Consider the following 12,198-nt stretch of genomic DNA (forward strand, 5'->3'; position numbering starts at 1 on the left):
GTAGATTTCCGCTCATAGCAGCTCCATATGACAGTAGAAAACCCTTAGGGATTTCTGGGCCATAATCTTTACAGGCCAAATCTCCAAGTCTTTCTATCATGGAGCACCTAGATAGGTTCGTACCTCCAAGCTTTCCATCATCAGTCAAGCACTTACCCACTGTACCACCAGGGTTCCTTGAACAACAATTACCACTATCCTTTTCCAAATTATTCTACCACCCTTCACAGAAGCTCAGTGCCCATCTAAGAAATGACTCCCCTTACCCCTTCCTTCCTAATTGAGGTGGTATTTTAACAAGGCCCATGAACATTGGTTTCCTTTTTCCTGCATCAGTTGATAGTGTGGAGGGGGATGACAATTGAGTAGGAAAGGTTACGACATTTGAGGGCACACTGAGGAAATATAGAGACCTGGTGGCACAGTAGTTAAGTGCTCAGCAGCTAACCAAAAGGTCAGTGATTCCAACCCACCAGCTGCTAAGTGGGAGAAAGGTATAGCAGCTGGCTTCCATAAAGATTACAACCTTGAAAACCCCATTGGGCAGTTCTACTCTGTCACTATGAGTTGAAATTGACATGACAGAAGGCAGTAGAACGGAAGCAACAAGGGATAAAGTTAGATAGGTGAGTTGAGGAAGTCGTCAGCATATGGAGGAAAGCTATGTTTCTAGGCCTCAGGAAATTAAACTGTGAAAAAGAAGAAATGATGAGCAAATCCACTTGTAACTCATGAGCTTAATGTTTTGGAGAAGAAACCCCAACTGAGCAATAATCTTTACATTTTAAGAGCCTGAGGAGCCAATAACAATGTAATCTCAGGGGAATTGAGTCTTTATTAAAAAAAAAAAAAACTTTTTTTTTTTTTTTTTTAATTAGCATGGGTAAAATAGCAGTCTCATCCTTGGTTTGAACAGAGCTATCAACTCGACAGCACTGGGTTTGGTTTTTGGATTTGGATCCACATTAGATTCCACAGGAACACTGTTTTATAGGAAGAAAACCTATTTTAGAGGTCACCATACGTATTTAACTGGGGAACCCTTTTTTAGAGGCACACCATTAACCACTCATGGAACTAAAGCACTAAAGAACATAGTTTGAAAAATACTCATCTAAAATACAGAAAAATGAAACAAAAGAAAGTTTAGGATGGCAGTCATATTTCTCGTTGTAAAGAAACAAATCACACTGCTGTTTATCTTTGGCATGTAACAGTCCTAAGACCCTCTTGCAGTCCAGATTTTATAATACCATTTGTAGCATACTATTTCTTCTACAAAATGTAGTATGAATATGAAAGTGACATTTAAATGACCCCTTCAGCCCTTGTTGATTCTATAAACATGAGAAGAACCAAAACAAAACCTGTTGCCGTAGGGCTGATTCCAACTCATAGCAAACCTACAGGACAGAGTAGAACTGCCCCATAGAGTTTCCAAGGACAGCCTGGTGGATTCAAACTGCCGACCTTCTGGCCAACAGATGTAGCTCTTAAAGACTATGCCACCAGGTTTTCCAAACAGTTTTGTTAAAACTGCTGCTGTCATTTTTTACAGAGTAGAACACACAGGAGTGCCCTGTCTCTGACAACTGGATCCACATGAGCTATGCCTGGGCCAGTCTCTTCGTCCCACACACCACACAGCTATCTTGGGCCTAGCCTGGGAAGATATAAGACTCATACTTCTGAGCGATTTTGATGGAAGAAGGGTGAACAAAACAGCAAGTGTAACTGCAAAGATGATCACTTCAGTTGTCACCTGAAGATTAGGTTACGTGTAAAATAGCAACAATAATCATCAAGAATAAATATTTACCTTCTTCATGCCTGACACAGTGTTGAGCAGTTTTCTTGGATTGTTTCATTTTACCCTCAGGAAACCCTGGTGGTGTAGTGGTTAAGTGCTACCGCATTTAACCAAAGGGTCAGCAGTTCAAATCCACTTGGCGTTTCTCGGAAACTGCACGAGGCAGTTCTACCCTGTCCTATAGGGTCGCCATGAATTGGAATAGACTCAACAGCAATGGGTTCGGTTCGGTTACAGCCCTATGCACTGGGTGCTACTGTAATTCCTATTTCACAGATGAGACAGCTGAGAAACAGGAATCCCACTGGAATGTTGCTTTCCTGGTGCAATGCGTATGGATCCTTTATTCTCAGTCTTCGTTACAGAAGTGAAATTTCACCTGGACCTGCAACAGAACATTGGGTATTTGCATTTGTAATAAATAGGCTGAGACTCTAACAAAAAGACAGCTTGAGCTTGAAATTAAGATCTCCAGCTCAACTTTTGAAACCTTCTCAGGAGTACTCTCCCCTCCAATATCTATATCAACTGGTGGCACAAAATTGATAAAATGATAGCAGTTCAATGTTATAACAAGATATAGGGAAGATAGATGTATTGATGATGGTGGGAAAAACAGGGATTTTTAAATGGATATGGAAAGATAAAGCAAAACAAAAACAGCCTAGAGGAAGCTGGTAAGAGGAGTCGGTAAGCAATTTATAAATGATGTTGAAGAAATGATGAAATGCATTTTTGACTTCTGGTGTGAGGGGCAGAGTTGCTCAAAGTTAGGACGAACCTCTGGAGCCTTTTGCAGCAGGTTTGCCCAAGGAAATGTAAGTTTGATTTCTTGAATGTTGCTTCCATGGGCATTGACTGAGGATCCGAGTAAAGTGAAATCCTTGACAACACCAACATTTTCTCCATTTATCATGATGTTGCTTATTGGTCCAGTTGTGAAGATTTTAGTTTATGCTGCGATGCAATCCATACTGAAGGCTGTAGTCCTTCATCTTCCTCAGTAAGTACTTCAAGTCTTCTATGCTTTCAGCAAACAAGGTTGTGTTATCTGCTTATCAAAAGTTGTTAATGAGTCTTTCTCCCATTCTGATGCCATTTTCTTCTTCATATAGTCCAGCTTCTCTGAATATTTTCTCAGCATGCAGATTGAATAAGCATGGTGAAAGGATACAACCCTGACATATATGTTTTCTCACTTCAAACCATAAAGTGTCACCTGGTTGTTTTCTAACAAGTGCCTCTTGATCCATGTACAGGTTCCTCATGAGCACAGTTAAGTGTTCTGGAATTCCTGTTCTTCACACTGTTATGCATAATTTGTGGTGATCCACACAGTTGAATGCCTTTGCATAGTCAATAAAACACAGGCAAACATCTTTCTGGTATTCTCTGCTTTTAGTTAAGATTCATCTGACATTCAGTAATTATATCCCTAGTTCCATGTCCTCTCCTGAATTGGGCTTGAATGTTTGGCATCTGCTTGTTAATGTACCACTGCAGTTTTGTTTTTATTTTAATAATCTTCAGCAAAATTTTAATTGCATGTGATAGTAATGATATTGTTTGATAATTTCTGCATTCTCTTGGATCATCTTTTATTGGAACAGACACAAATATGGATCCCTTCCAGTTGGCTGTCCAAGTTATCTAGTTGTTGTCTTAGTTATCTAGTGCAGCTGTAACAGAAATACCACACACAGACGGCTTCAACAAAGAGAATTGTATTCTCTCACAGTCTAGTAGGCTACTAGACATCAGCTCCAGGTAAAGGCTTTCTTTCTCTGTGGGCTCTGGAAGAAGGTCCTTGTCATCAATCTTCTCCTGGCCCAGGAGCTTCTCTGCACAGGAACCTCAGGTCCAAAGGACATGCTGTGCTTCCTGAGCTGCTTTCTTGGTGGTATTAGGCCCCCCTGTCTCTGGTTGCTTCTGTCTTTTATATCTCAAGAGATTGACTGAAGACACAGTCTGATCTTGTAGATCTCATCAACATAACTGCCAATAATCCCATTTCATTAACACATAGGTTTTACAACACATAGGAAAATCACACCAGAAGACAAAATTGTGGACAATCACACAATATGGGGAATCATGGCATAGTCAAATTGATACACATATTCCTGGGGGACACAATTCAATCCATGACAGTTGTCCACCAAATTTTTTCCATAGTCAAGTAATCACTGCAAACCCCGCAACCATTTGTTGAAACATCTCAATTGGTATTCCATCAATTCCTGGAGCTTTGTTTTTCACCAACGCCTTCAGTTCAGCTTGGACTTCTTCCTTTAGTACCATCACTTCTTGGTCATATGCTATCTCCTGAAATGGTTGAACTTCAACCAGTTCTTTTGGTATGGTGATTCTGTATTCCTTCCATCTGCTTTTGATGCTACCTGCATCTTTCAATATTTCCCCCATAGAATCCTTCAATATTGCAACTCCAGGCTTCAATTTTTTCTTCACTTCTTTCAGCTTAAGCAATGCTTTTCTAACTCCAGGTCTTTGCACATGTCATTGTAATACTTTGTCTTCTCGAGCTGCTCTTTAAAATCTTTTGTTCAGCTATTTTACTTAGTCATTTCTTCCTTTCACTTTGGCTACAAGTTCCAGAGTCTCTTCTGACATCCATTTTGGTCTTTTCTTTCTTTCCTGTGTTTTAACAACCTTTTGCTTTCTTCATTTATGATGTCCTTGATGTCATTCCACAACTCATCTGGTCTTTGGTCATTAGCCTTCAATGTGTCAAATTTATTCTCTAGATGGTCTCTAAATACAGGTGGGTTATACTCAAGGTCATAATTTGGCTCTTGTGGACTTGCTATCATTTTCTTCAGTTTCAACTTGAACTTGCATAGGAGCAATTGATGCTCCAATTTGCAATTGGCCCCAGGCCTTGTTCTGACTAATATTGAGCTTCTCCATTGTTTCTTTCTACAGATGCTGTCGAATTGATTTCCTGTGTATTCCACCCAGCGAAGGCCATGTGTATAATTACAGTTTATATTGTTGAAAAAAGGTATTTGCAATGAATAAGTTGTGGGTCTTGCAAAATTCTATCATGCAAACTCTGGTGTCCTTTCTATCACTAAGGCCGTATTTTCCGACTACTGATCCTTCTTTGGAAACCCTGGTGGCATAGTGGTTAACTGCTATGGCTGCTAACCAAAAGGTTGGTAGTTCGAATTCACCAGGCACTCCTTGGAAATTCTATGGGGCAGTACTACTCTACTCGGGATCCACTGGACGGCATTGGGTTTGGTTTTGGTTTTTGGATCCTTCTTTGTTTCCAGCTTCTGCATTCCAAAAAACAGTAATTATCAGTGCATTTTTATTGCATTATATAATGGGTAAGAAAGAATAGAGACAAATTAAACCTCCCTTTTGCCCCAATTATAAGTCAAATTTCATGTCCAAAGAATACCAGAACCCTGGTAACTGTCGTTCTGCAGAAGCAGGGACAACTCTCCTGTGACTCAGTGCTAGGAAAATGGTGTGTATGGTCAAAGCCAGCCCAGGCTCCCCAGGAGTAGGACGGCCACATATCCTTTGAGGGGACAGAGAGAGGGGAAGGCAGCAGGTCAGACTCTCAAGAAGAAAGTGGCAGGTAAAAAAAAAAGAGCATCCCAGCTGCGAGTGAGGAGAGGTAGTTATGAGATTATATACACCTGGTAGAAATCAGTATCTATAAATATGAAGGTAAAAAGATCTTTAGGCAGTCTCAACAATATTTGTAATTAAATATCTAATATTAGTTTAGAGAAGGAGTTGGCAAACTATGGCCCAGGAACCAAATCTGGCCTGCCACCTGTTTTGGTATCCCGTGTGTCCTAAGAGTGGTTTTTACATTTTGAAATGGTTGAAAAAATAAAAAGGATATTTCATGAAAGTGAAAATTATATGAAATTCAAATCTCAGAGCTGTGAAGTTTTACTGGCTCATGGACACCCTTATTCATTTTCATGTGTTGCTGGCTGCTCTGGTGCTTCAATGGTAGAAATAGTAGTTGTGACTGAGGGCCTATCTTTGTAATTACTAAGTCTGAAATGTTTATTATCTGGACTTTTTACAAAATGTTTACCCTCGTTCAGAGCATTTGTGTTTTAGTATGTTCTGTCAGTCACTCAGAAAACATTCTTGAGCACCATTCTGCCCAGGTATTAAAGAGACCAAGACTTAGGGAGGCAGGGAAGAGAGATGAAACCAAACATAAACTGCTCTTAGTTCTTTAATTGACAAAGGAACACACTATGAAGCAAGGTGCTTTTCACATCTCAGGATAATTCAACTTCATGACACATTGGATAGGGCAGAGAAGCAGGTTTGGGAGTGAAATAGGGAATGGCAGGATATGAGACTAAGGTATGAACAGGATGTAATTTAGGGTCCTCCAGCTAAATCACACCCAGGACAACAATGCTTTGATGCCAGTGGTAGATGTTCCTCATCTACCTCATGCTTTCCTCCTTGGAAGAAATCAGGACCACTAGGTAAGTTTTAGTAATTTTACTCAGTAAGTACATGGAATGTTAAATATCTTTGCAGAAGGAAGGAGCTGAAGAAACTGTAGGGAGCAGGCTTCATTTCTTGCTGGCCTTGACAGCTGACTTGGTGACCTTGCCAGCACTGGAGGACTTCTTATCCACTACCTTGATGACTCCAACTGCCACTGTTTGTCTCATGTCCCGGATTGTGAAGCGACCTGGAAAAGAGAATAAAGAATGATTTCTGGATAGTAGCCTAGAACAAAAAGCCCTTTGGCCTGAGCCTCTGTTGCAGAATGGAGGTTGTGCCTTCTTCCCATGACTCAGTAGCAACCCATGGCTCACCTAGAGGTGGGTACTCAGAGAAAGTTTCCACACACATGGCCTTGTTGGGGACCATCTGCACAATGGCTGCATCGCCTGACTTCAAGGCCTTAGGGTTGTCCTCCATCTTCTTGCCTGAGCGCCTGTCAATCTTTTCTCTCAGTTCGGCAAACTTGCAGGCGACGTGGGCTGTGTGGCAGTCCAGCACTGGGGAGTAGCCAGCATGGATCTGCCCAGGGTGGTTCAGGACAATCACCTGGCAAGTAGACAGGATAGAATTGGAAGAGTCACAAGATTAATGGCAGCTAGCCCTAGGATCTGGAGCAAAATCTTCACAAACCTGGGGCCTCAATCTTAATTAGGACTGATTCCTAAGAAGGAGACCCATCACCACCATCCCTGAGGCCCTTGGCTTCCTGGAGCCTCACCTGTGCCACAAAGCTGCCAGCCTCCATAGGGGGGTGATTCTTGCTGTCTCCAGCCACATTCCCACGCCTTATGTCCTTCACAGACACGTTCTTCACATTGAAGCCCACGTTGTCACCAGGCAGGGCCTCAGCCAGGGCCTCATGGTGCATCTCCACAGACTTGACCTCTGTGGTGACGTTGGTGGGGGCAAAGGTGACCAGCATTCCAGGTTTCAGGAAGCCAGTCTCCACACGGCCCACAGGCACAGTGCCAATATCTGTCCAGTGGAAGAAAGGAAGTCAGAGTTACCAAGAGGGGTGCCAAGCTTTTTGTCCTGGAAATAAGCTCGTCCTGTGAGACCTGGCTGCCTGGGAGGTACCTGGCCCCTGGATTTAAGGACAAAGGAGCACCTACAGAAAACACATGGATGGATGCACTAGCTCTCTAAGGTACTGGACAGGTTCAAAATGCTGATTTCTCATCCTAGCTCAGAGAAGCAATGGAGTCAGGATTTGAACCAAGGCAGCCAGAACCCAAAGGAGGCCCAATGGCACAATGGTTAAGTGCTGAGCTGCTTAAAGTTTGGTGGTTCAGACCCACCCAATGGCTCTGGTAGAGATTTCAACCAAATCCATTCCTATCACCACTGGATTTCCATTCATAGTGACCCTATAGGGCAGTGTAGAACTTCCTCATAGTGCTTCCAAGTCTGTAAATCTTTATGGAAGCCGGCTGCCACATCTTCCTCTTACATAGCACCTGGTGGGTTGGCATAGCGGCAACCTTTCAGTTAGCAGTGGAGCTCTTGAAGCACTGCATTTGCCTGGAAAACCCTATAGGGAAGTTCTACCCTGTCATATGGGTCACTATGTGTCAAAATCAGACTCCAGAACTCGTTCTTAATTCCTAAATGAGCAGTCTACCCTCCACCCCATCCAGCCCCTCACTCACCTCCGATCTTGTACACGTCTTGCAGAGGCAACCTCAGGGGCTTGTTGACTGGGCGAGTGGGTGGGAGGATGGAATCCAGAGCTTCTAGCAGTGTCACTCCGGTGACATTCCCCTCCTTCCTCTCCACCTTCCAGCCTTTGAACCAGGGCATCTGCAGGGAGGGTTGAGGTGGAGGTGAGTCTGAGGCCGTGGCTCCCAGTAACCCCCGCCCAGGGCCATCTGAGTCCCACCCGGCAGACTCACGTTTGTGCTGGGCTCCAGCATGTTGTCCCCGTGCCAGCCCGAGATGGGCACGAAGGCCACGGCGGCCGGGTTGTAGCCGATCTTCTTGATGTAGGCGCTCACTTCCTTGGTGATCTCCTGGAACCGTGCAGCACTGTAGGCGGGCTCGGTGGAATCCATCTTGTTGACCGCCACGATGAGCTGCTTCACGCCCAGCGTGTAGGCTAGCAGCGCATGCTCGCGAGTTTGCCCATTCTTGGAAATGCCGGCTTCGAACTCACCCACACCACCAGCCATAATGAGCACAGCACAGTCGGCCTGCATAGACGGGGCCCCAGGAACAGAGAGGCTTGGTAAGGTGGTGTCTGACCGGGTGGGAAGCCCGCTAGAGCTTCGGAAGTCCCAGATCCCATCGAGAAGCTGAGGAAGGCTACCAAAAACTTAAAAATGCACGAGGGACATTCGTGGAGCCCCTGGCTGCTATGGACAGGGACCCTGCTGTGGAGAGTTAAGCTCTCATCTAGTCCTATAAATGAGCGTCTAGCTGCTTCCTCCCAGACCTGCTGATCTACATGTCTGAGCATCAGAAGACCTGGTCTTAACCCAGCCCCAAATGAACCCATTAGAGTGATGAAACAGATGATTGATATGGGTGAGGACAACCCTTCCCAAGGGCTTGGACATTAAAGCCTGAGCTTCCCCCTCCATCCAGAGGCCCCTTGGGCATTGGCTTCAGTACCTGGGAAGTGCCTGTGATCATGTTCTTGATGAAGTCCCTGTGGCCTGGGGCGTCAATGATGGTGATGTAGTATTTGCTGGTCTCAAACTTCCACAGGGAGATATCAATGGTGATGCCGCGTTCTCTCTCTGCCTTCAGCTTGTCCAGCACCCAGGCATACTTGAAGGAGCCCTTGCCCATCTGGGGGCATGGCGGGGTGGGGGGGCGGGGGGGTGTAAAATGCATTAATGGAGAGCCGAACAAGTCCATCTCAGACCCTACTTTCTGCACTCTATAACTAGACCCACACATGAGGACGATCTCTCCCTACCTCTCTCCCCACTATAGCCAGACAGGGCATGCCTCACCTCTGCAGCCTCCTTCTCAAACTTCTCGATGGTTCTCTTGTCAATGCCACCACACTTGTATATGAGGTGCCCAGTGGTGGTGGACTTGCCAGAGTCCACATGCCCGATGACAACGATATTGATATGGGTCTTCTCTTTGCCCATGGCGGTGGGTTGCAGAGTCACTACTGGACAAAAGTGGGGATGAGTGAAGCTGAATCATCCCAGGACTGCACCCTCTCTCTATTCCTCTACACTCCTGTCAGGTACGTGGTCTGCATTCCACAGCACCTAGCCCGGAGCTCAGGATACATCAGGGGTTAAGTAGCTGTAAACTGAAATGCACTTGCCCAGGCCGTACCTTCGGGACAACCCCAGTGCTATATCCAGTACTTCTAAGCAGTCCAAGCCCATCCCTTCTGCTGTGGGGGGGGTGGGGTGCCATCCCCAGAAAACCTGGGGTTTAGTTAGTCCCATTCTTCCACCCCTCCTATTTTTAGTACAAGAGACCCTACCAACTCCATAGTCTGTACTCCTCCCCTACAAACACTCACCTGCAAATAAGAAGAAGCAAAGCTGACCTCTTTGTCCTCCGGAGCCAAAGCTGCTGTGACCTTAGATCCTCAGGTCTACAGCTTTTATGAGCCCAGAACTTCCCATCCCCCTAGCCACTCCTTCTTTTGTATCCCACCAAATTGGAAAGGAGAGCCTGATCCTATTAGAAAATGCCACTCCCTACTCCCAGACCCAGCTTCTGAACAGTCTTGCATTATTGTGTGATTGGATGAAGGGAGGGTGAGTAAGGCTAACTAATACTTTTTTGGGGTAGAATTGCTGGTAAGTGGAATGGGGAAGGGAAGGGCCTGGAAGTAAGAAATAGATGAAAATACTGTATAGAATAAATGCTGCATAGTACTTTACTTGGTGTAGATGACCCCTCAAGACTAAGGTGCAGAGTGACCCAGGCCATTCATTCATTCATTCATCCATTCATCTTTCCTTAAGCTTCCTGATGCTGTGTTAGAGGCTGAGGACCCCAAAAGAAGTAGTCATGGCCTCTCCTCTCAAAAGCTCCCAGGCTCCTGGGAAGACAGCTGTTCCTGCTGAGTCTTCTCTACTTCACCAGTCCAGGATTGCTTAGAGAGAGAGCTGGTTGGGCTGAGTTGGCAGTGGTTGTGTCTGTATGAAGCCTACTCTGGGGCTTAAGATGTTCTCATCCTTCCCTTGGGAATCCTTGCAGAGTTCAGTCACATAGTAAATGCTCACCCCTTTCCCCTGCTCCTTTCCTCAGCTTGTGCTTGGGCCCAGAATGACTGGAGGTCAGTAGTCTGGACTTCTGGGGTTCTTGGTCCCACAGAAGCCCATCTCCTTGAACACTCTGCATTTCTCATTCTTAAGTTGCCATGTTGCACCTTTGCCCCTAAAGAACCAAGAAACTTCAGAATGTCAGCGAAGTGAGGAAGCATCTCATTTATCCCCTTCCACATTTTATAGAGGAATCTAACGCCTAGGGAGGTAAATGATTGTCCAAAGATTCTGCAATTCCTTATTCCCCACAATCAGTAATTTTTTCTCATCTGGTCACTTTCTAGAAAAAGAAAAATAGGCACATATGACTTAAGGGAGACAGCAAGCTGTCTAACTTAATAGGAACAGTATTGGCTTTGGCATTTACATTGACATCGTTCAAGTCCTGGTTCTGCTGCTACATCAGATGGATTTGGGTTCCAGGACCACTTTTACCTGCAATGGGACCTCTGTGAGTCCCAACCCTTATCTGTAAAATTGGGACAATAATACCCATCTCAAAGGAGCTGGTATGTGGAATGAACAAGTGTTTCATAAAGCATTTACATCAGGGTCTCAATAAGTGGTAGTTATTATATTAGTAATAATAATGCAGTGAGAGTAAAAATACACAATAGTGGCATTTGCATGAGGGAAATCTTATTTCTGGCTGGGACGGGGAGGGGTGGGGACAGATGGATAGGGAATCTAGGAGGGGTTTATGAAGGATGTCAGTCCAAGAATCTAGGACTCATTTTGATTCCTTTCTTCCTTTCCCTCAGGGAGTCTGGTGACTACACTGCTAAAACATATCCCAAATCCACTCCCTTATCCCAAATCTACCCCAGCAGTGCCATCTTTCTCAGGGAAGTCAACATGTCTATCTAGCCCAATGCAGGCTGCCCCTGACCTCCCAGACACCTCAATTGTGCCTTCTGGGCTGAGGGCTCTGGGACTTAGCTCTGTTTGCCGTGAGCTTGTTGGCCCACATAACCACCCACAGGCTGTCCCAGTCATGTGGGGAGCAGGGAGCAAACACAGAGTGGGGTGCTGCACGTGGTGGGGCCTCCTCCCCCAGCTGTCTCTCCTGAACTGCAGGCCTGAGCAGTGGCCACCAGCGCACTCATGCCCTCTTGTCCCCACACTGAGGCCATGCCCAGCATGGACAAGGGATAATGCGTGGTTTGAAGTCTGGAATTGTATATATCAGGGTTGTGTCCTTTCAGCATACTTATTCAATCTGCATGCTGAGCAAATAATCCGAGAAGCTGAACTATGGAGAAGGAAGTGGCATCAGAATTGGAGGAAGACTCTTTAACAGCCTTCGATATGTGGATGATACAATCTTGCTTGCTGAAAGTGGGGGGGAGGGGGCTTGAAGCACTTACTGATGAAGATCAGAGGCTACACCCTTCAGTATGGATTGCACTTCAACATAAAACAAAAAGCGTCACAACTAGTCCAATAAGCAACATCATGATAAATGAAGAAAATATTGGAGTTATCAAATATTTCATTTTACTTGGATCCACAATCAATGCCCATGGAAGCAGCAGCCTAGAAATCAAGAGACGCATTCCATCAGACATCTGCTGCAAAAAGCCTCTTTAAAGTGTTAAAATGCAAAAATGTCATTTTGAGGAC

At 45.0% G+C, this 12,198-nt stretch overlaps 1 protein-coding gene across 1 annotated transcript; it reads right to left on the bottom strand.

Annotated features, from left to right (window-relative positions):
* Positions 1-6,331: 6,331 nt before the first annotated feature.
* Positions 6,332-9,977, bottom strand: LOC100670451 (elongation factor 1-alpha, oocyte form). Its single transcript, XM_003415637.3, has 7 exons — positions 9,289-9,977; positions 8,942-9,121; positions 8,224-8,520; positions 7,981-8,131; positions 7,050-7,306; positions 6,643-6,877; positions 6,332-6,515 (listed from the first exon to the last, which is right to left on the bottom strand). The coding sequence occupies exons 1-7, from the start codon at positions 9,430-9,432 to the stop codon at positions 6,394-6,396; spliced, it is 1,386 nt and encodes a 461-aa protein (XP_003415685.2). The 5' UTR covers positions 9,433-9,977; the 3' UTR covers positions 6,332-6,393.
* Between the last annotated feature and the right edge of the window lie 2,221 nt (positions 9,978-12,198).

The sequence above is a fragment of the Loxodonta africana genome, chromosome 7, assembly GCF_030014295.1.
Source record: "Loxodonta africana isolate mLoxAfr1 chromosome 7, mLoxAfr1.hap2, whole genome shotgun sequence".
Classification (NCBI taxonomy): Eukaryota; Metazoa; Chordata; class Mammalia; order Proboscidea; family Elephantidae; genus Loxodonta; species Loxodonta africana.

Bases quoted from the DNA above. Each gene is read 5' to 3' on its own strand.
- LOC100670451 (XM_003415637.3), bottom strand. From the start codon at position 9,432: ATGGGCAAAGAGAAGACCCATATCAATATCGTTGTCATCGGGCATGTG. The intron at 8,132-8,223 runs GTGAGTCTGCCG...CCCTCCCTGCAG, and splicing joins TGCTGGAGCCCAGCACAAAC to ATGCCCTGGTTCAAAGGCTG. The intron at 6,516-6,642 runs GTGAGCCATGGG...TCTCTTTTCCAG, and splicing joins CTCTGAGTACCCACCTCTAG to GTCGCTTCACAATCCGGGAC.